The sequence below is a fragment of the Manacus candei genome, unplaced genomic scaffold (assembly GCF_025592945.1).
Source record: "Manacus candei isolate 608988 ecotype Guabito, Panama unplaced genomic scaffold, ASM2559294v1 h1tg000008l, whole genome shotgun sequence".
NCBI lineage: Eukaryota > Metazoa > Chordata > Aves > Passeriformes > Pipridae > Manacus > Manacus candei.
Window position 1 is genome coordinate 21,852,954 of NW_026138056.1, and position 24,968 is coordinate 21,877,921.

The following is a 24,968-nucleotide window of genomic DNA, read 5'->3' on the forward strand; positions in this document are numbered from 1 at the left end:
GCAATGTAATATTATGTACCTATTGCCATTGATTGCAGAGGGAGACTATCATCTTCCCTTAGATTTGGCTAATAATACCTGAATTGCATCAGCAGTAATCCAAAACCAGCAAGGAAGATAGTGAGGAGCAGAGAGTGACAGGCAGCCATGGGCTGGAGCTATTAGTATGAGACCTTTGCCCTTGTCTTCTAATACAGCTTTTGTGTAGTGTAAATACAAGGAGTCTCTATACCAGCATTGCAAAAAGGATCTGTCTAAATAAGCAAGGAAGAAAATAAATCCTCGTGACCCTGACATACTTCTACAGGCCCCAGAGGCTCTTTGATTAAGTAAAACTGCCACTTACCAGTGCTATCTTTTCACTTTCGTTTTCCTCATTAATCTTCAGTACTGCTAACAATAAGACATATTTAATGGGTACGTTAAGTCACTTGTAGCACTTTATCTGTAGATTGCTGGCTCTTGTCCAGCTGCTGTAAAAGTGATTAAAACGTGTTGTCATCTCATGGCTGCTCAGTGGCCCGAGACAGTTCAAGCCCTCCACTAGTGGAGGACCCACATCAGCCAGGCTACAAGGAGTCTTCATCCAGTTTCTACCAAATTAGGAGTCTGATTCTAACAAGAGGAAACAGGTCAGTGAGGCTGCATGCTTCAGCTCCCATGCCTATTTCTGTCCTGTGTCCACGCTGTGCCTGTGAGGAACTCTTTGGTCTTCAAGACTACCAGCCAAGGAACTTCCGCAGACTGAATGTTACGTAATTATAATCCTTTGCAAATCAGGAAAAACTTAACTTTTACCTTTTAATAATTAGGAATGATATCTCAGTTATATTTCACTCTTGTCCCACCGATAGGGAGGGTTTTTTCATTGTTTAGAATCTTCAGGGCTGCCTTCTGGAATGTTCAGCATTCAGTCCCTTACCTGGAGGCTACTGCTATGAGATCAGAGAGTGGAGGCTTATGAAGGCAAAGCTGGGTATTGGTGTGTTGGATGGATCTTGGCTCCTGGCTCTTAGCAAAATTCCAGTTGAATCAAAACTTTGGAACGGGGAGCCTGGAAGCATAAAGAAGCTCTATTTAAATTGGTGATTTTAGGATTTCCAGATTACCTAATATGAATTCAAGAGCATGGAAACCAAGGGAGCTTTCAAAGAGTCTTGGCCATCTTAACAAAAAGGAAAGGCTTGATCAACTAGATGAGTTAAAATTTCTGGGTTTGTAGTTTTCGTGATGAGAACCTGAGGATCTGGTGCTGAGCAGCTTTACTGTAATTGCCTGTTCATCAACTTCTGAACTAGATGTAAAGTGGCCAAGGAATGGCCTTTTTTACCATGATTTTGATGTTAAATTTAAGTTCACTTAATTTTATTCTTCCTTGGCTCTCATAAGTGCAGTAATAGTTTTGTTTCTGCTTTGAGTTTTATAATTTTTCTCCCGTTTTCAGCTAAGGGAGAGTGTGCAGGGGGATAATAGTTGTTCAGGTGGAAGAAAAATATGTATGAACTGTCTGAATACTGAAAGTATTAATTAAGAATATGCATTATAAATGCACTTTTTTTTTCTAGAAGCCCATAAAATTGGTTGGCTGAAGCAAATTATTTTCTTCTTTGCAGTGGGAGTTATGAAGCAATGTAGATTTTAGTGCTCAGTGTACTGTAGGATTAATTATAGTCCTAAACCCATCAGACTTTCAGGAAACAGAACCTGATCCTTCAAAAGAATGAATGGCTCCAAAGAGAGAGTGCAATTTGAGTATACTGCTAAGAGGCTGAATAAGATGGGCTTAGTCTCCCAGTATCTCAAAGGATTAGGCTCCTTATTCTTATTAAGGATGTGCATCTTGAAAGACTGAATGTGAACTGAGATCTGGCATAGTTGGGAGCAGGTAATATATTCAGAAGTCTGTTCAAAGGCATAAAGCTTAGTTTAAAAATAATGTAGATAAAATTTCATTAATAATGAAAAAGTTGAAACATAATGTTTGCAGAAACCTTTTGGTATATTAAGTTAAAAATGTTATTTTCCTTTTTGTTATTTTTGAGCCTCTTGATTATGCAAAGGAAAGCACCAGTGTATAATATTCATTGAACCATTAAATGGAGTCCAGCAAGTGACTAAAACTAATAGGTCAGCATGAAACATGGGTGGATGCAGAGGAAAAAGCCCAGGGTGACTAGCTGTCAAAATGCTGCATCTGTTAGTCAAGGTGAGTGGTGTAGCCCAATTTTTTTTATAATAGTCTTCCTATTTGGGCTTTATTATATTTCATGTGTGCTTGTAGTCTTTAAAGTGTTAGATGAGGATTAAATGGGAAATATGTAACTATTCTTTGTAATGATATACCATGGAATATTTTCTAGTTAGCTCCCCAAAAAACTGATTTCATATTCAGTGATGGTATTTTCTTGAACTAACAGGTAAGGCATAATAGGTAAGCTGTGTTTGCATTAAAAACCTACACAGAGGTTTGCCAGCTTGAAAGCTGTAGAAGAGATTGTAGAGCCAAAGGAAATATACAGAAGAAGAAAATGAAACAGCTGAATGTGAACTGCACTTGGTAGAACTGAGCAAAATGGAATAGTGTGATCACAGCTCCCGAAAATATCTGAATAGACTGATGCTTTGGCAAATGAGAAATAGGTAACATAAGGCTGGAGGGTGTGGTGGGTTGCTGCTTACCTCAGTTATATATTTTTTTCTGAGAATGGTGAAGCTCCTGGGTTTTTAACCCATTTGCTGCTAAATTAGTGGCAGATATGTCTGTTGGATTGCACCACACTGTGCTATTGAATCCTAGTGGCCACTGCTTTTGGTGAAATACTATTGGAACATCTGCAGAACAACAGGGAGCAGGCTGGACCCACAGTGAACAGACTAGATTTTGCTGCAGGTTCTAATCCTTATTGGTATGTATTTTGGAGTCCTAGATCACTTACCTTTCTCATTTGTGGCAGTTGACAGCTTTCCTATTTCTGTTTTACCTTGTTGTGGCTAAGCCTTACATATGTGATGTCAGTAACTCCTTTACATTCCAGGGACTTCAATTAAATTTTAGTATGAATAATACATATATTTTGAATTAAAATGAAAGAGCACTGGAGAGATACTGAATGTTTTTATATCATGTTCTAAGTTGGCAATCTGAAACGGCACTAAATTGTAAAAAGCCTGACATAGTTTAATCCTTTAGTAACAAAAGAAGGCACACAACTCCATATCTGACTTTAACTGAATTCAAATGACAAGACTGGATTCTCATCACGGTTAAGCAAGTATGAGTCTGAAATAACTTTCCTGACAGTGTAATTGTGGATTTTCACCAGCGTAATGGAGAATTGAATATGGATTTTCAATTTAAATCCTTTTGCCTCTTACTTAAATTTAAAAGTAATTTACCTGAGCCTTTCACTATACCAGTTCTTAAGTCTGGATAGCTCATGCTAAGTGCATGATCCTTTTGAGTGACAGCAGGAATACTATCAGGAAACTAGGCAAGGATGCTCATCAAGTTTAGAGATGTGGTTAGCACTGACATATGTTGAAGCCTTCTTTTAACACCGCTGCAGTACACCATGACACCTTTTGAGCTGCCACAATATTCTTTCTTAGTGCCTTTGTTTCAGATCATGTATATTGCCTTCCATAACAAACCACAGATTGTTGGTGTTAACAGGGAGGATGGTAGTGGATTGATTATTGGTTTGACCTAATTAACTCCATGAGGTTAAACAACAGTCAGTGGTAGAAATAGATCACAAGTCTGTCTTTATTGAAGAAAGTAATTGGATTCAGATCCTGTAAAATAGTGTTTTGCTCCTGCTGTGTATTTCCTATATTTTTAAGGAATTTATTCAAATTCATCATAGGACCCACTGTGGTCCCTCCCAACCTTACCCATTCTGTGATTCTGTCATTCTGTAGCCTGAGATGCCACACTGCACTGCTGGTAGGAGGTGGATATGTATCTTTTGAGTCACAACTACTGAACCCTTCCCTTTGACCTAGAGAGATTTTATAACTGCAGAAATGGCCTCCTAGCATGCAAGAGGAAGGATGTGATTCTTTGAGGTACAGAGCTGTGCAGAGCTGCACGTGGCCTTACCTTTTGCATGGTGTGGTGTGCCAGCTTGATGTGGGCCCATTGCTAAACCCTGCAGCTGTGCAGGAGAAACAAGATTGGATTTGTTTCAGGAAATTCACCCCCTTCACAGGTTGGAGTATTTCACTTCTGAGGAAACAGGAAGATCTCAGTGTGGCTGTGGAGCTGCCATAGCTCAGATAATCCTGATGGGATGAGTCTGTAGGCACAACAATAAACCTGCTTTTTTTAGCTGCTTCATGCATACATGTGTATATGTTTATATACATACAATCCTTATGCTAAGGATACTTATATTAATGTTCTTTAACAACCGTTAAGGAGCTCAGAGAAGGCTTACCCACAGCTTATCTACAACCTGGCTGAATGAGTTTGACGCTTATTTTCAGGTATATTTTCACTTATCTTCAACATCTCTTTTCTTCTCCACCTAATAATTCCTGTCTTTAAAAATCACTAGGAAGGTACAATACTATCACTTTATCAGTTTAGCTCAGCTGAAATCCAGTGTACTCTACACAGGAAAAAAAATCTAACAGAGCTTATCCTTTCAGGTATGCATTAGTCCCAGAACAGACTTAATGAAGTAAGGATTCATTAGAAAAAGGTGAGGTAGTTAGGAATGGAATTATGTGTGCCTTTCAGAGGAAGTTTCCTCATTTTCTTTTTACAGGTGCAGTATTGGTAAAGAAATAAAATAATTTCTGACTGGGAACATTATACTTCTCTGAAAAATAATAAATATGTGGATTATATTGCTATACAATCTGTGCTTTATTAAGGGTAAAAATAATACTGTGTAATTGTGTAGTTAATTTTTAATAGAAACCATAAAATTATTTGTAGAAGTGACTGTGTTTTGAAGGAATGGAAAGTTAAGGATAGAGAGTTTGAAGACCTGAATTTTAGGAGTGTGGGGCATTTAGAGTTCCACTTGAAGTTGTGCTGAGTTGAAAATGCTCAGCACCTGTGAAACTCAAACTTGTCCAGCCATCCTGAGAGTAGAATTCAGATCCCTTCATCCTCCTGTCTATCTCAGCTCCTTAGTCTACATGTATGTTCCAATATATATTAAATTACTAAAATAATAATTACAAATCCATATGGTAATTAGTTTTAGTTCTCTTTGATGTGGATTTTGCAGAATTATGGGTAGGTGCCAAGTGTCTTGGGAGGTCATGGGTGAACTTGTGGGGCTGTCACCATGGCAACACTGATGGATGCAGAATTTCCAAGTAATGAGGGAATTCCCAAGGAGAGGGAAAAAGAGGACTCTTGTGCCTTATTCAGGCTGTCAATATCTGTTCAAACACAGAGAATACAGATGGAATGCTTCTTAATAAAGTTATTATTGCATTGTCTCAGCGTAATAATGACATACTAAAAACTGTTGATGAGCTGCTGAAAACTAGAAGTAAAGTCAAAGCAGTGGGTATATAACACTCTGCCATATCCTGATTTTCTTTGCAGATGCTATTTTATCTGTCCTGTGACTGCTGCAGTGTGACTGTGCAGCTAAAGAAAGTAATATTGTAGAAGTGTTAGGTTTGTGATTTTGATCACTTGTATTTTGATAGTGAGCAAGTGGCCAAGTCTTCAAGTGGCCACTTATTTCGTGCTGTGATGGTTGACCACGTTTAGAGACAGGCAAGAACTTCTTGACAAAGTCTTGGTCTTCAAAGGCACCAGTTTACTGAAGCCCAAATATTTACATGCATTTATAAACTTTCAGTAAAACTCAAGCATGACCCTTCTGAGTTTTCTAATTTCCAGGGAAGTGTGCTAGATGTATTACCTCAGAGACAGTGATTTCAAGCCTTTCAGCCTCCTGACTGTGGGCTGGGAGGTGGGAGTCTGGGAGAGCCCGAACTCCAGGGAGGGCTCCTGTAGATTCCACTCTGGCTTTGGAGCAGGAAGCTCAAAATCCCACCCCTACCTCCCACTACAGGGGTCTCAGGGCTCCCAGTTTACTGATGGTGCAACTCTGAAGCTGGAGGAAGTAAGATAACAGTAATCCTGTCTGGGGTCATAGTTCCCAGACCTGGTGTGTTCCTGCACAATTGGTCCAGGGTGCTGCAAAATCTAGCAGTCTTCCCTTTTATTCAGATATTGTGGTTTGCTCAGAATAATTTTTTTTCTATACCTCTGAGGAGTTTCCATTTTGTGTCACATTGTATCATGGTTCTGCATGCAGATCTCCCATTTTCCCCTAAGCAAGGTGTCTTTTTTCTCCCTTCTGCATTGTTTGCTCTGAGGGAACAGGAGAGTACAAGGAAAAGAGGAGAACAATAGCTTCATATACTTATAAGTGGGGAAATCCCATATTACAGTGAAATGCATCTCTAAAGAAAAATAAAACAAGGAAATGGGCAAGTAGGGTAGAAGCTCCCATTTACTAGCTTCAGATTTGGAGTTTCCCTGTGCTGAAGAAAATGTGCAAGCCTCAGTCATAAAGTATAAGGACAAATTCACTGCAGAACACATGCCGATATCTTCCTTATTTTATTTATTCATATAAATATGAAATATTTTTTTTACTGTAAATCTAAATGGTGACTATAACGTTTTCTTTGTTGTTCTGCTTCTGCTACTTTAGATTTCACTCTTTTGTGCTGAGTTCCCTTTATATCTCTAGAGACCAGCCAAGAATTGTTTATCTGAGATCCCCTGTTACAAAGATAATGTGCAATTTTAAAGTGCACTGTATTTAGAGATATTTGGACCAGTGATTATCTACACATTAAAGGCATAAGAGAAGAAAATGAAAAGATAAACACTGCAGGAGGTATATAAATGGATACTTAAAGGCTTTAAAATGGTTCTTCTTGCTTTCATATTTATATCTTAATACTTTTATAACATACAGCTGGCAAAATGGTTGTCACAGAATGTTTTGCCAAGAGTTAAATTAATTTAACCCTCTGACCAAGCCTCCCAAACTAGTAAACATCAAGTCTTCTAGAAAACATATTTGGCAGGGCACAGACTTTGTTGTTTGTTTTTACTTTTGTGCAGAAAGCTGTCACTTCCTTATTTGCCCTTCTGTCTGTCATTCGTTCTCTGAAATTTAACTGATATAAAGCTAATGGTGCAGGACTTTTTGCTTCAGTAAAACCTTGGGAGTACCAAATATGCTCTAATGCTCTGATTCTGGATATAATGTGTGTTCTTCTGTGACCCGGGATGTGTGTATGTTGGTGCTAATGTCACTGTTAGTTTCATCTACTTTGTGGGAAAGCAAACTGTTAGTCTTTGAGATGAATGCTCTAGAGACTTGGATGTTAAAAAGAATGCCACGTGAGTTTAGGGAATCATAAATAGGATAAGAAGGAATTTCAAAGTTCCATTCATTCTGTCTCTTGAATATGATACAGAACCCAATAAACTTATTCTGTTTTTGATAGGTATTTGCTTAGTGTGCTCTGGAACTATCCAAAGGTGGATTCTATAAGGCTTTCATAAAATCTGCTTCATTGTTTGACTGTGCTTGCCACTGGAAAGTTGCATTTTCCCCTCAATTATTTTCTGCTTGTCCCCTGCTGGTTTTTAGGCCATTACTTCTCTTTCTGTTCTCAAGCATAGAAGGGAGATCAAAACGTTGCCTTTCTTTTTGCAACTGCCCTTTATTTATTTGAAGAATGTTATCCTGTCTACCTTCAGTCTTAACCGAGTCCTGATTTTTCTCAATCTTTTGATCAAGTTTTCTAGATTTGACCATCTTGCTGTTTGCTTCTTACTACCTTTTGGTAGGTCCACATCTTGCCTGAAGTACCATGCTCAAAATTGTGCGGCGCTGCAGAATGGGTTTTACCTATGCACAGGTGAGCAGGAGATTGATTAACTTTATGTATCTCACAGATGCTAGTCCTCATTTGTACATTCCAGGTGAGGTGAAACTACTGGCAGCAGGGGAAGGGAAAGAGTAGTTCTTAAAGGCCAAATGTCTTTCCCTGTTCTTAAACGAATGGTCCATCAGACAGCATTGGGCTAATCGCATGAGTAAGACATGTAGCATTCTGACTTCAATAAATGCTATCACTTTATGTCATCTCAGCATTTTAAAATACATGGAGAAAGTTTGAATGTATTTTTCTATCTGATTTTATTTTAATACAGTTTCGCATCTGGCTAAGTAGAGATAAGTATGCTGGTTATTTCAAAGTTTACAGAGTTGCTAGGTCATTATTTTGCAACCAGGGTTTCAGAGTAGTCATCATAACATCAGTGTTCTAGCAAAGTGGAATATGCAACTGTAACCCGTGGAGAATTGTATTAGCATTTCTGCATTGCTAATTCTAACAATGGTAACATACTGCAGTTTGATAAGAATATCATTAATGCAACACGAGCCTGTGTCCTAGTTTCACGTTGCTTTAATATTAATGGCAACATGCCTGAGACTAGACCACATCTAAATGTCACTAGAATTGGTGGGTGGACCAAGATGAGAATAAATTAATCACATACAAACAAGCTCATTAATGATTTTATGTAAGACTTTTAAGTTTTGGGAACGGCACTTGCATACCTGCCAAGAAACACTAAATATGTCTGTCAGGAGAAAGCTGCAATACTGCTAATTTTTTGGCCAATCTATGGGAGTAAGAGATGTCTATTTAGCTTTCTTATGTAAAGACATTATTTAAATCTAATCTCAGATGGTAAATATCAAAGATATTTTAAACAAAACAGTGTTTTTTTCATTAATTCAGGGAAAGGTCACCTATAAATATTTCATTAGCCAAATTCATTAATTTCAATTACACATAGATTGTATCTAATCCAATCACTCTTCATCTCAGCTACAATTAAAATATAAAATGTGCAGAATCCACTCTGGATTATTCAAAGACAACAATTAATAAAGTAATATTTCAAATGAATTTTACAATGTTGCTGTTTATATGAAATACATTGAAATTAATAAGAACAGGTCAATTTAATTCCTGTTCAACCTTGCTAGTCTTGTAAAAATATGTTTGACCTGAATATAAAATATTGCTGAGTTTTTTTCCCGGTTTCCTTTGATGTAATGATACATAATATGCAAAGAGAAAAGCAAAAGAATGATGCAAAGATTTTCTGTGCTAGAAATTCTAACAGAGAAGAGGAGAAATACTGAAGGCCTGTGAATGAAAGACATGACAGACTTCTTTCTTGTACACCTCCCAGCCTGCTCTAACAGTATTTTTGTCTGAATGAGTTATTAGTTTCTTCCTGAGTTCCCTTCATCTGAGTGACACACTGCATGTATAAGATATCAGGATAGTGAATCAAAATGTAGAATTAGCCTATTGAAATTATGCCTCTGTGTTCAGTTTTTCTTTTTCATGTTCAGATCTTGTGTTTAGATTTTCTCAGCCTGACTGTCACGTGTAGCTGTCAGTGAACTGACACCATTACCTGGATAAGTGTTTTAATTAACTCTGTGTCCCAGAGAGTGAAAATTTTGAATATTACAGTTTTGAGAGGACCTGCTCTGGACTGTAGGTATATCCCCAAAGTTCTCAGCTTTAGAGCTGGGGGAGGTTGTTCTAGAAGCCATCTGTACTATTTTAAACAGAAAAGAGGTTATGAATTTTCAGAGATATTAAATGTAATACATATTTAATTCGTATATTGCTCAAAGCTGTATTGCACAATTGGTGGGATTATGAAAAGCATGATGGAAAATGCACTGAAGTCAATGGGAATCTCTCTCTTGATTTAAGATCAGGCCTTCAAAAAGAACACTGTTTTGTCATGTAGGAAACATCGGCCTCACTCTCTGAAACGCGAGTTATGGTGGTACCGTAGCTCTGGGATCTGGTCCTCAATGGAGCTGATGTGCTGCTGTGTCATAAACCCAGATTTTATAAAATCTCCTTGCTCCATGAGCATGTCATGGCACTGATTCCTGAGGGGAATAAAACATATATAATTACTGGTGCTCTGTGTGTGAGTAGCATTAGGCTTCCACTTTTAAGGTGACTCTAGTACTGATTATCATTTAATGTGCAGATGTACTCCTGAGAGAAGATGAACCTCGGTTTTCTGTGCCAGCATTGTAAGGGATGAAGCAGACACCAGTGGTGTAAAGGTTTCCTGCTCTTTCAGGGAACTGTCAGTACTCCAGACAGCACTGATGGTGTCTGCAAATTAAGTGGGTAAAAGAGGGTTGGGATGAGCTCTGCATTCAGCCAGTTGGATTTGAGTTTCAGAAAGGAACCAGCTGGACTTTAAACTTGTCATACAGTTGTTAAGAAGACGCTCTGGTACTTTCATTCCCGCCTTTATTCTGATGTTTTTCTGTTGTTTTTTAAAATGAAGCCTTCATTGTCTTGTCAGCAGTGAGCTTTGATAGAAGCATTTAGGTTTGCCAGCAGCACGGTCTGTAAAGACCTGTTGGATAGGACTTCTTTTATTCCTGCACTCTGTATTGCAAATGTCTTCCTATATTCAATGACTTGTCTTGCTATGTTCAGAAATATCTGTAGAGAAATGAAAGCAGTTCCAGGAGTCTCCTCTAGCTTAATGTGTTGCTTAGTTATTCATACATAACTGAATAAAGATAGTCACAAATGTGTGTGCTGATTATGTCGATAATTTCTCATTAGAATGTTGATATTTCAATCTTTCTGAATTAGAAAAAGGGCCAGGAGTGATGCAAAGGAGAAATAAAAATCATAATTGTCAGTTAAGCCACATAACTACCTTAAGAACTATATACTGGTATTGCACAAATCTCGATTCAGCCAGCAAAGTGTAAAAAATAAACACGTAGTATGCCATGAGGAGTAAATCAAATTAAAAAAAAATCAGGTTTAATGTTTCAGAATGAGATTAGCACAGGGAAGAAGACTTTTAAATATGATTATAAGCTAGCTGTTATGGGTTATTTACTTGATTTGGGATGTTGAGGAGAATGTGATATTAATCTTTAATATAATTTAGATGTTGGGGAGGAAGTTGAAATAGTTATGGCACTAAGAGTGTAGGAAAAAAGGCTTTATCCAATATCTAAAATCTAAAGTCATTCTTGGTGTAGGTTAAAACCCCTAAAAGTATTTTTATAAAATATTTGCATAAAAGGAGATCGAGCTGAAAGACACTGAAAAGTGTGATGAAGTCTCAGTTACATGTCTTAGGTCTGGAAGTCTGATATCTACACAGTATGTTTATCTTCAAATGAAAACTAACATAATGTTTGCCCTGACTAGAAGCATCAACACTTAATATAATTGGAAGTGATAACCAGTTAGAAGCACAGATTTAAGACTGATTATTTTATGCTGAAAGATTATTCCACTGATGACCTTGATAAGAAAATCCTATTTCCTTCACTGTGTTGATGGTTTGTTTCTTATGTAGTTGAAGACTTCAGCTCCAGACAACAAAAGCTCGACCCTACCCAAACATAGATGAATATTTGTTGAAAACCTGACCATGATTCATGAACTGATTGAATCTTACTTTAAAGGCCTGGAATTCTGGTCAGGCCTGTGATATCTCAGATTACACAACTAAGGTGTATACAGTTTATCTGCAGTTGTTTATATGAATTTTTTCTCTGCTGAGTGCAGTCTTTGTCTGTATAATTTACTTATGTAATGGACAATTACCCTTTTGAAAGCACTTACAGATAAAAAAAGGGCAGACTAACTGACAGAAATATCATTTGAGCTTTTTTTACAGACTAATACCACATCCATCTCAGTAGATTGCTCTCTCCAAGTCATTATCAAAATCCAACATATTTAGTTCTTAATCTAGGGTACATCTTCACCTGAACATAGAAAGGTTTGAGGTTTTTGGTTTTGATAAAATATTGGCATAATAAGTAGATATACCTCCTTCTTTCCCAGCTAAAGGGCCCAATAAAAAGCATGAAGGTGAGACTGTTGAGTGCAAGAATAAACACTGACCGAGAGAAGTTGTTGGCATTATCCATCTGAGAGATCCACACATTTTTAAGGTGCTAGTCTTTGTTTAAGAATACTTAAGCTTATGTAGTGGACACTGGTTCACAGAATAAGTTAGTAATTTCAAAACAGTAGTTTAACTACAATTGCCAAATTGATGTGAGAGACAGATCAAGAGAAAAACCAACAAATTTATCTAGTCAGGGATGCTAATTTAATTAATTATTTACTTGAGCTGGGATGTTCAGTCTGTTCTCAATACTGAATATCACTTTTACATATAAGGCGCTGTTACAGTTTCACTGTGGCACAGTTCTCACCTGCAGATTAGAACACTCTTGTGGAAAGAGTCTGTTTTAGTGGGCAGAATGGGGAGTTCACTGTGCTACTTGTAAATTTAACAGATTTTTCTGTTCTGGGTACTGTTTTGAGTCAATGTCCACCAGTGTGTTTCTGACAGCAGGAGCCAACGAAGGGTCTCTAAAAGGTGTAGTGAAGAACTATGTGCAGTAAGGAATTGCATTATTTTGAGAGGGACTGTTGTGAGTTACATGTCAGGAAGAACCTACATGTACAGGTCTTGCCCAGCTGTTCAATGGTGAGATACAGATCCTCTCAGGCTGAGGAGGTTTCAGTCACATTTCAGATGAATAACCACTGCAGGTTCTAGGGTGTTGCTTAGACAGATGATAGCCTTTGAACAGTGGTCTTTTGAAGGGATGCAGAAGGAAGACTGAGGAATGCCCTTCTGCATGGCTGTGCAACAAGTATTGTCATTGGATCTGAAATAAATCAGTGATACGTGTTCAGGAGGAGGGAGACTTGCAGTTGCAGATCTCAAATGTGTGTACTAAGGCTGAAAGCAGAAATAGCCTGGAGAGAGGAATGATGTTTTTGTAGTTTTGATCGGCACGATTTTTTCTGGACTGCACTGCAAAATTTTACTGGCTTAAGAAGCTGCAGGGTTAGGTCATTATTTGTGCAGTATAATGGCTAATATTCTGCACTACTGTTCATGACAAATTTTATACACTTTACAGGTAGTAAAAGGTATCTCCTTATTCAAAGTCCTGGTTAAGCAAGAACGTATTTCCACTATTCCACTGTGCTAATGAAAATGTTTTTTTCTGTGCTTTTCTCAGTGGACAAACTAAGGATTTTTGTTTGAAGTTTGGCTGAGTGGTCAGCACTCTGTGTAACTTTTGCTCATCACCAACACCTGACCTCTCTTCAATAGCCAACACGACTAATGTTTGTCATAGATTTCCTCACTCTTTCTTTATCTTCAGTGAATGAAGCAAGAGGTCACCATTGTATTTCAACTGGTTTACTGGCTGTGGTGATTGACACTTGCTAATTTGGATTTTTGATTATGTCCCTTAAAAGGTACACATTGTGTATGTGTCAGACTACGTGATGTCAAAGCAGTATCCTCTGTTCTAGGAAGAAAAAGTAGTAAGATGTTTTACTTTTCATAACTATTCAGAAAATTCTTGCCAAAATTCCAGTCACATTCCTAGTCTAGGTGAGTTTTGTCTTCTTAGCCTTTGGTTGTACCACCACAGGTGCTGTCATTAAGCACAATTGTCATCTTGCAGTGTTACAAGCTCTAAACCTGAAGGGACAAGACAAGACCTTGCAGCTGGTACAAAATTTCACGGAAATCAATAGCAGACAACGGGAAAAGGGCTTGATTAGCTCATACTAACATATTCTGCAGAGGAGATGTGTTGTAGTGATCTTTACTAGTTGGCAATTGCTAAGCATTGAGGGCAGCATGACCATCTGTCCCATTGCCATGGTCCAGCCAAGATATGATGAAAATGTGAGCAACATGAGTCATGTCAAGAGTCATCCATGTTACAGTGGCAAATCCTGTGTTTCTAGGAAAGATGAAAACCATTATTTGCTACTATAGGGGAAATGAGTTTCAGGAAAGAAAACAGGATTGAATAAATGAAGGGCTGGGTATCTGAAAGGATAACCAAAAAGACTGTATTGTGCCTGCTCTTTCTCATGACCATGGCAGTTTCATTTGGTGCAGTCTGAGCAAAGAAATTTTAGAACTTTTCTTTCTCTGTTTCAAAATCATCACACTCTCATTATCACTTCATAGAAGTTCTGTACTTTTATTCCTCTTGTGAAGAAACCAGTATTAAAATGAAGAGAAATGCTCCCCAATTTATATTTTCTAATGTCATATCTAAAATACTCCATAGATTTTGAATAAAGCCACTATTGTCTATGTCAAAGTTGTTACAAAAGCAAAAACTGTCATGTTGCTGGTGTTGAAAGTCTGCTCCTGAGATCATGTTAGTAATTTCTAAATAACTATGTAAATAATGATTAAATTTTTATATATGACTGAATACCTGAAAATAAATATATATTTCTGATTTTTAAATATATCTGTAGGTACATTGGACGGTGTTTGTTGGAGAACATAATATATTGTACTTGGATGCAAGTACAGTGAGATTTACTGTCTTGTCGGTACTACTTTGGGGAAGGGTTTCAGATGTTGTGTTTTCAGCTGACCTCACCAAGTTGTAATTTTTTTCTATACTATTTGGTAAATGCAAGACAAGAATTAAAAGAGGTGGGACCACTGGCAGTAACAGCAGCAGTCCCTTTTTTTTAACTTGTATCAGTCAGGGAATTTGTGCTGGAGTGAGAATTAGGAAAGTGAAATCATAGGAATTTGTATATAATATAAAAGAAATAGCAATAGAAAAATCAACAAAACAAAATCAAAATTATTTATTTTACTAGGCAGAGATTCATTCAGGATAAATATAAACTTCTCTAGTGGTGACTCAGGTTGATATTAGGTGATAATACAAACATGTGCTGACCGGTTAGAGAAAGTCAGTAGCAGCAGCAACAGCAGTGGTAGTCTCCATGGTGACAGAAGAGCTTACAACAGACCATCTGTGTAAAAGGGGAAATAATGCTTTTTGTTGCTTTTAAAAGAAAGGACTGTCTCTATAACAGTTTGAACAGTTTGAATATCTGTTTATTTACCTTTGGAGAAATAAGAATGCAGGACATCAGTACTCTTACATCTTCTTTTTCTTTTCTTTCTTACATTCCCTCCCCCTCATCCACATTTTTTCTCAAGACCCTGTCTGGCAGCCTTTTTAATGCATTTGTAAAGCACACTTCACGTTAGGTTTCAGATAATCAATTGAAAGACTTGAAAGGGTTTCTAATTAGGGGAGAAAGTTTTCTCTAGAAAAAAATATTTAGGCTCTAATGATGGAAATTTTTTTTTGTGGAAAAAGTGAGAGATTTCAGCCAGATCAGTCAAACTCGGGGAACCTAAAAATGACTACTTAAATCCATCATAAAACATGTTAAATATTTGAAATTATTCATGTAATGACCTAATATGACCTACTTTCTGCCTTTGCTAGAGTGTTTTGCTAGAGCAAAGGAAGTGAAGTGAAAAACCTGTGTGCATAACTTTGGACTCTTGGCAGTAGTGAACTGCCCCCAACTTAAGAGGTAGCATTTCCAATCCACAAGGTAATAATGAGGTTATTATTTCATTGCAAAGTGCGTGAATGGATGGTACCATATGATGCTGATAGAACTGCTTAATGATACAGCTTCATCCTGTTCCCACATATTTGCACAAATTACATTTGAGTAGAGCATCCTTTCTGGTAGGTGGATTCATAGCCTCTGTTATATGACAACAGTGCAGTCCTGGAAATCAGGATGATCTCCTTTATCAGATGATAAAGGACAGGCCTGCCTCTAAATAGGCAAATTAGGCAGAGTGCTTATGGTGGAGAAAAGCAGACAGACTGCTTTATCTAATCAGCAACACTGAAAAGTCAGATCATCAGATAGTGTTACCATTACTTTGAATTAATGGGTGAATGAGGTGTTATCCTCTGCTGAAGGAAGGGACAGAAGTTGCTTCACCTGTCTTTTCATATTCCCCTGAACACCTGCTGCTTCTCCCTCTTCTCCTTTCCCAAGACCCATTTACGTAAGAGTGACTCAGTCCTTGCCCAGGTCATGAGGTGTCTTTCTTCATGGTAAGGCTTTATCTCAGAAGCCTTGAGATAGCTTTGGTAAAGAGAACACACACACTCATATCTCAATCTTACTGTCTATGACAGTGTCACTCTTCGTCATATTAATAGCAAAGACAAATCATTCTAGCTGAAAAATAATTTTATCTTTATTGCTCTAACCTTGTTGGAAATGTCAGTTGGATTATGAAGACCAGATTTAGAGATGCTGGCCTCAAATACTTCAAGCAAAAGAAGTTATGAATGAAGTTTTCAAAAATTTAGTTACTATTCCTGCTGATATGTATGAAAGACTATCAAGGCAGGAATTTATATGGATGCAGAGACATATTGTGGCATAATTAACTAATGCAACCATTTTCTAACCATTTCTAAGTTAATACTTATATATTTACATTCATGATTTTGCAGAAGTTTGAGTATTTTTCTAGTTTTTTTTGTTACAGATGTTTGTTCCCTCCAATCCACTGTTGTTGAAGAGGTCTTATATCAATGCACCACTTATCCTAGGATCATTATTTTCTTAAACTTTGGATCTTACTGTAACTAAGGTTGTCTCTCCATGGCTAGCACTGAACAACTGGCATGTTTCTCCCTGTTACTCATATGCTGGCGTGGGATCATTCTCAGTATGTAATAGTTGTGTGCTGAGGTCTGCAAGTCAGTCAGGTAAATGCTTTGTTTATTAATTGAGTTAAGCACTGGTGATCCTGTGTGTGTTCTCAAAGGAAACAGCAGCGTTATAGATGGTGTGTCTCCAGGCCTCCCAATTGGAGGCCAGAATAGACCAGTTATGTTGATCAATATGACCAAGACTGAGATGTTGTTTCAGGGAGTCCTTGTATCTTTTCTTTGGGGCTCCACTCTTGTGGCAGTCGGTGGCAAGTTCGCCATAAAGCAGGATCTTAGGGAGGCGGTGGTCCTTCATCCTGGAGACGTGCCCTGCCCATCGCAGCTGTGTTCTCATCAACATGACCTCAATGCTTGTGACTGCTGCTTGCTCTAGAACAGATGTATTGGTCACATAATTTGACCAGTGGATGTTTAGGATTGTACGGAGGCAGCGTTGATGGAAGCGTTCTAGGAGACGCAGGTGGTGGCGGTAGATGACCCATGATTCGGAACCATACAAGAGAGTAGACAACACTATGGCTTTGTAAACACTGATCTTGGTACTTTTCTTCAAGTGTTTATTACGCCACACTCTTTTATGGAGTTTTCCAAAAGCACTCTATGCCTTTGCTAACCTGTTGTCTATCTCTCCGTCAATCTTACCATCCGAGGAGATGAGGCTACCTAGGTAATTAAACTGCTGGACTGATTTGAGCTCTGATTGGCCAATGGTGATATGGGGATGATGGAAGACTTCCTGAGGTGCCGGTTGATGGAGAACTTCTGTCTTCTTTAAGCTGACTTCCAGCCCAAAGAGCTCAGCAACGTCTGCAAAGCAGGATGTTAAACACTGCAGGGCTGCTTCTGTGTGGGTGACAAGGGTGGTGTCATCAGCATAAAGCAGCTCCCAGACAAGATGGTTTAAGGTCTTAGTGTGGGCCTTCAGTCGCCTTAGGTTGAATAGGCTTCCATCAGTACAGTGTTGAATGTAGATACTGTCCTGATCATTGAGGTCTGCTGTGGCCCTTTGGAGCATAATCATAAGAATAATGGAAGTAATATTTGTCAAAGGACAAACAAGGACTTTGAGTTGTACTTCCTGTTCACATAAAATGAAGTGCATGTGCAAACTTTAATGCTATCAGGTTTCTTCTTAAGAGTAGACCTGTCAAAGAGAGCAGCAGCAGAAATGGGTGGAAGAAGAATGCACAATGTCTTTCTTTCCATATATCTGTTAGTTTGAATGTATTGGCAACACAAGTTACACAGACAATGTATTTTTGTGGAATAGTTGTGACTTCAGATGCTATGCCAACCTCTGTCTCAAAGAATGGATAATGAAAGACATTTAATTTTCCTATTCTGAGTATCCAGTTATAATTACAGATGTGCCTCTAGTCTTTTTTTACACGTTTAAAGATGCCAAAAGTTAAAATTCTATGAATTTTATGGACTACCATAAATGTTTGGTCAGTTTTCAATTGTAAGGACACTGACATAAAAGGAGTAAGAATGTAGAAAAGTAAAACAGAATGACAAAACCATATGAGATTGGTATAAACTGACTTGTTCTAGAACAACTTCACAGTTCAATAAACATTTAATAACTGTCTGTCATCATTTATTCTTTTTGATGTGTCAGGCACATTCAGAGCAAGTTTCTGTGCAAACTCTGGTTAACCTTTGAGTTCTTACCATGATACACACACTGTACTGTAGTACTTGAGTTTGCCTCTGCTGCCAGGTGAGGGCCAAGAATCCAACAGCTGAATGTGAAAGTACACATTCTCCTTTCAGGTACACTAAAGATTTTGGAAGGTATCAGATGTCTGCCTGTGATCATCCTCTCCATAGTCTTGTACTTGAAATCATTATTTGCATGTGTTATCGTGATTGTTTTTTCTCTGTTTTTTTTAATCAGCTACAACATTTTATGTTTTCAGGTAGCTTCACACTGGAGTCTCATTTATTTTCTGCTAATGTTTACAATTATTGTGGAGATTGACGGTACGAGTGGCTTAGAGCTCTAATTATAATGTTTTAGACATTTAAAAATATTTGAAACGACTTTTATAAAAAAGAATAAATCTATTTTTTCTGCAAAATATAATCTTTCTGATTACAGCTGACAAGTAATTTGCTTAGATAACGCAAGAAACTCCAAAATTTTTGTGTAGGTTTAGTAACAACTAGAAGCAAATGAATGTGATGCTCAAGAAAGTACAAATGGTTTTCTTAATGACAAACATCATGTGATGATAGATTTATTTCAACTCTTTGACTGTGTCCTGACTTAACAGACTATTCATCAAAATTGACACTTTGAATAGAGCACTATTTGGTGAGAAAATTTAATCATTCTTGAAAGACCACAGACATTGTTCTCATGATAAATCAGAAGTAAAGTAGGGTCAAAAACCCATTGAACAATCAACATTTATTGTCTGTACATGATATGTCAGCAACTTATGCATTCACAAAGAGAACAGTGTCCAGCTGAGAACTTTCATCTAGTTTAATTTGGAAGTTTGACTTTTCTTCCCAGAAGAACTTGTCTCTGTTTGAGTCTCTACGCAAGACATGAGAATTTGAAGAAGAATTTTCAAAGCATATGCCTGAGCAAGATTACTTTTCTATATCTCTACAAACATTTTTAATGAACTGCTTCTGTGTCAAAAGAAGATGATGCTATGCTTTTTAATTTGGTGACCCAGAAAGCTCTGTGATGTTGATGTGACCCAAGGGCTCATGCATTAAAATTAATCTATGACAGACACTGCATATTAACATGATAGTTGACACCTCGTCATAGTAGTTTCAGACTTTATACTTTTCATGCTGTCTCTGATTCTTTCTGGAGGGCAGAGTTCATGTCTGGCAATAGCACCCTTAAAGGAAATTTAAGTGTACAGCATAAGCATTGCAAACCTGGACAAAATTGCTTTAATTTCTGTAAAAGTGCATACTTCCAGTTGCTGGAATTACAGACTGGATAATTCTAAAGTTGGATATACATCAACTCCAAATGATTGACCTGCTCCTGAAGTTTCCAATGTTTAATGAGGCAGAGATAAGCGGGAGGCTGGTTACTTGTAAGTTTTCCTTTGACAAGAATTTAATCAAGTGCTCCAAAGTGAGACTTTCAAGTATCATTCTCAATTTGCAGTTCCTGTCTTTAATTTCCTAGCCCTGCCTGCCTTGACGTTTGTGTATGGTTTGAGTTGGAAGGTGCCTTGCTTTCCACTTGTGTTCTGTAGACCTACAAGATGGATGAGGTAAACAAAGGTGAAGAGAGCCTATCCATTTCTAGTAGGAGCAACATAGAGTTGTCCTTCTTATCTGGCAGCAGGAGCTAAGTTCAGCTTACTGATAAGACACAAAATTAACACCACGTAATGAAAAAAATCAGTTTGATGCAAGCTCACTGAACTGAAAGGGCTCACGGTGTGTTAGAGCACCATCAACTTGTCCACAAGAAAAGGACTGAGTGTGTCTTACCTACCTGCATTCCCACAACCTGAAGCTAGCCCTGTGTGATCGGCCCATATTCTTAGTTGAGATAATTGCGGCATTAGTTGTGAGTCAGCAGCTCTCGGCAGTTGTGTAAGTATCAGCTTGCTTATCCAAGTGGCAGGAGGATTTATGGTGGTATCTTTACATGAAGAAGGTTGAAATGGTAGTGGAGAACCCCTTGATATGGACCCTTTGGCATTCCAAATCTTGTATAATATGTGCTGGCCTTGTAATTGCATCGATTTTGTCTGCAGAGCCAGGTGGTACACTGGCATGCTGTGTGCACAAAGACCAAAGATGATCAGCTGTTGCAACAAGTCCCATATGCAGTGGTCAAGCTCCTATACCCTGTGAAGGCAACACGGATATTGGTCTCCAGTCTCTACGAATACCTTAGGCTTTGGGAACTTATGGTCTTGTAGGATTTGTGGTGGGCATTTAAAAAGACAAAGCTAAGTGTCAGGCTATTGTATGGTACGTTACTCCATATGATGTTGAAATTTAACCATTACATAAAGATTGCATTGTAAAAGTCAATCCCAACATTGCTTGTTGTTTCTGGGTTTTTGTATTTAAAGACACATAAGAAAACCAGGTAACTTTATTTTATCAGAAATTCTCTTTTATACTTAAAAATATCTTTTCATGAAAGAGTTTAAGGATCTTTTTTTTTATTTTTACCATTGCAGAGGATGTCTGGAGGAGTGGTTTCAAGAAGGAAATTTACAATAGCCTTAGTTTTGAAAGTTGAAGTCAAAGTATTACTGAGTCACCATTTTTTTACTAGTTGTCACATATAAAGTCCTGGGAAATGCTACTTTGGGATATATAGAATACTAAAAGAAAAAGAAAAGCATTGATGTCTTAAGTGTATGTATTTGTTAGTGGAAAGGACTGATTACTCAAAATGGTAGAAACAGCATTCTAATTCCTTACTTTATGTAGGTCTTTAGATTTGAAGCATAACTGATGTTGTGACATTGTCAACCTGTAGAACAAGATCTTTTTGGTGAGCAAGGTTACAGTATGGATTAGTGCTGAGAAACCAGAGTGTAAATTACAAACTGGCAACATGATTTAGTAATAGGGGAAAAAATGGTCAGAGAACATCTGGGACAGGTAATAGTGCTACAGCTTCATGGAGACCTGATAGACCCAACCTCTGGGAAAATATACGAAGTGCATAATGCACTGGAAGCTTTTCTTCCAGCCAAGACCTCATTAAAAGAAAAGGATTTGGGGTCCTTTCCTCCGTCCCAGACTCTCCTGAAAGAAGAAAAGGTGGATCAGTAGACATCTTTTTTTACATTGACCTATGGTGTCTCCCAGACATAAGGAGGGTACTAGACTAGGCATTGGGGTGAAAGGTGCAGTGGTTGTAGTTCCTGCTGTGTCTTTGGCCCAGGATCCATATGCACAGATGAAGTAGGTGAGATATAGTCATTGTCACTCCCACCTTGAGGGTAAATTTGATGTGCAGTTGGATGGGTGCACACTGGGAAAGCAGAGTATGGCCAGCACAGTCTATCTCATAATTCACACATTCAGATTTTGTTTCTTAGCATTCTGTAAACTTGAGAGTTGTAACTTAGGTGCCTTATGGGTACCTATTGATTATGATCTTTGTGCAGTAATGATGTATATTTACTTATATGGTTCTATCACTTGTTTCCTTTTTATGCAAGTGAAATCCATTTTCATAATTTAACCTTTCATGTTACTGTTTCCATGATCTATTAGCACTGTGAATTGTAAATTCATAATACACAAAGATGATTTTGGTTTTTAAATGAGAAAATCATCTCATTTTTGGAATGCAGAGCCTAATAATTTTGAGAACGAAGTGAACAAATCAGGCACTGGAAAGCTGAGATGGCAACATCAAAAAATATAGTGAACAGTGTAATCATTCTAGGAACAACAAAAGAAAAGATAAGAGTGAAGTTTATCTTTGACTTTAGGGAAGTGCTATGAAACAAAGATTTCCTGTTTTCATTAGAGAGTTAAAAGAACCCCCACCTTATCAGTTATAGGAAAGAAAATTTGTGTTGGTTTTTAGATTAAATTTTCCTGAGGCCAGGAAAACATATATAATATATATTAAAGGTAGTACTTAGTGGATTTTTTTTCTGTGCACAATCTTTATTTAATTTTGTTAAAAAGATTAGATTGTAACACTGAACTTTGATTAGTCGATTGCTGTATCTCCAGAGTTGTATGTTGGAAGAAACTTTAGGGATGAAAGGCTCTAATAATTGATGAATTAGTTAGGTGGACTAAAGAACTTTGTGTCCAAACCGTTGAGAATCTACAGAATCATGTATAGTAATGTTTTAATGTAGAAAAACTGTGTAGAGATGTGTTTTGACAAAATTTGTCTAAAATCTAAATTTCAGACAAATCACAGGTATGAGTTTTCTTGGATCCAAACTAAAGGAACAATTTACACAAGCCTCTAAAAGATAAGCCATATTAATTCATTTCTGTCTTTCTGACTATTAACACATCAGCTCATCTACCTGAGATCTAGTGTAGCTTGCAAGTTACAACAGGTATCTCTGTAGTAGACCGTGTCTAAACATTATAATTAAATCAGCACTGCACAGCTGAGCAGGCCCCTGAAATGGCTCCTCTGGCTATATTTCAACAGTCATAATTCAAGAGAGTGGTTTTCTCTAAGTTATATTTGATCTAATTTACTTTTATTAATTATTATACAATTAGTACATGAAGAAATGCTAAGTCCTTGCCTCAAGCATCTCCCAGTCAAAAGTTCTTACTCAAATTAATGGCAGGCTACTACTGGTTTTGATTAAATTTATTTACAATTTGAAGACAGTATTTCTGGAATTATGGGAATGAAGAGATGTTAAAATGGAGAGCCCAAGGGTTTTTCAAGCTTCTTAAGAGGCGAGAGAGTGGGAGTGCCAAGACCAAATAAATGATATGAGTGAAACATGGCTCTTCAGTGCCAAGTTTGGCAAGGCCTGTCATCTTTATCAGTAAGTGTCCTGATACTGATCCCACTGCTGATACTGCTTCCTTCCTTGAGTTTTTAAACATGCGCAGACTGATATTAGATAACTTAATCTTCTCTCTTCATACAGGACAATATTCATTATATGCCTGCACATAATGAGTTACAAGAAAAGCACATTTAACTCCTTAGAATAATTCTCAGGCTTCTCCTCTTTTTGTACCTGTTGTCTGTCGCTATCATCTTTGGTACTGAGATCCTCTCTTACTTTATGCCCACAAGTGCAACCATTCCAGCAGACTGAAATGGAACCTAAATTTCATCTGTGCCTGCAGAGGCTGTAGTAAAAGCATGCTTTTTCAAATATTACCTTTACCCAGTGAGACCTGAAGATGGTAACTGTATCCAGAAACATTATCTATGAATATTTTTATAAATAGAAACAGTGAAATACATTCAGTGAGTTTTCAAATGCTGCACTCAGTCATTGTTCATAAATTTTGAATGGATGGAGAGTAATTTGAATTTATTAAAATATTAATGAACATTGACTAAGTTAACATGAAAGTATGGGTAATATTTCAAAAATGAAGAGGCCCTCATTTATATGTGAATGCTATTTTTCCTGTCCAATAATATGACCCTGCTGGAACATGTAAGAACTGCAATTAGTCTTCATGTCAGGAGATGCAATACTATTATTTTAATCAGTAATGCAAACCCACAAATAGAATATGTAAATAACATTGAAAGGACTAAGATGTAAATATAATAATATAAGCATTGTAATATATTCACATAAATGGTACATTGAGCTATTTTGTTTTACAAAAGAATTTGTAAAATAATACATATTCTTTGGAAAAAGAAAAAAGCAGATGAATTTAGTAAATGAATTTTATTTTTTAATAGTCTTCTTTATTATTATCAAATTTGAAAAAGATTGTCAAAACAAAAAAAAACACCCCCCTTCTGTGGGGTTAAATGGATCTAATGAGGAAAAAGTTTAGGGAGACACTGTTGTTAAAAAAACCTTATAAAACATTTATAGAAGTTACTGCATTCATAATAAAAATTTGGACTAGTAACAAACTGTTACACAGACAAAGTGTTACTCAATACTTTCTTCTCTTGTTGCAGAGAAAGATTCAAATGATATTGTTGCCTCCAGATTTTATAATTGCTTGTGAACACTGGAAACAAAAACTTTCATTTTCACTGACACTTATGTTCCTCTGCTCATATAAACTTTTTCCAGCTTTATATGTTCTTTAGTAGTCTTTTTTTATTTCCTTGCCCCTGAACTGAATGTTGTGTTAGACCTCCAGTATGTAGAAAAACAGGGAAAAGTGTGCAACACCTTTTCTGAATGATATGTAACATTTTAAGCATTTGGGAAAACTTAGTTATCCTTTTAGTTATTTGCAGGAACATATTTGTGTGCCTCCTTTACTGGTCGCCAACAGTGCTCAGAAGATTAAAAATTTAAAAGTTTACATTTCTATGACTCTTTCTAGCTGATTAAAAGTATTCATTATTCTTCAGGTAACTAGTAAAATCCCTACAAAATCAAACAAAACCTCCTGCCTCCCCTGCAAACCTAGCAACCAGGCAAAACAAAGCTAAGCCCTATGGTTTTCTACAATTAGAAGAAAACCAAAAGCCTAGTGACCTTATCTTCAAGTTCACTTCTTACTAATATGAATGGTAGATGACACTTCTGAATACTTCTGAAAATTAGACCATGTGTTAATACCAAAATTGGAGTTGGATGAAAAGACACTTTTAATGTGTTAAGTATTCTCCAAGAAGTTCTTGCG

At 37.2% G+C, this 24,968-nt stretch overlaps 2 protein-coding genes across 4 annotated transcripts in view; one reads left to right on the forward strand and one right to left on the reverse strand.

Annotated features, from left to right (window-relative positions):
• NKAIN3 (sodium/potassium transporting ATPase interacting 3) overlaps window positions 1-24,968 on the forward strand; it is a 352,392-nt gene that overhangs the window by 79,044 nt on the left and 248,380 nt on the right. The gene's annotated exons all lie outside the window — the stretch shown is intronic.
• LOC127462545 (uncharacterized) overlaps window positions 16,735-24,968 on the reverse strand; it is a 193,756-nt gene continuing 185,522 nt past the window's right edge. Inside the window, exon 2 of the mRNA XM_051771206.1 lies at window positions 16,735-16,809. Within this exon, the coding sequence (XP_051627166.1) occupies window positions 16,741-16,809 (69 nt within the window). The 3' untranslated portion in view covers window positions 16,735-16,740. The remainder of the gene's footprint in view (window positions 16,810-24,968) is intronic.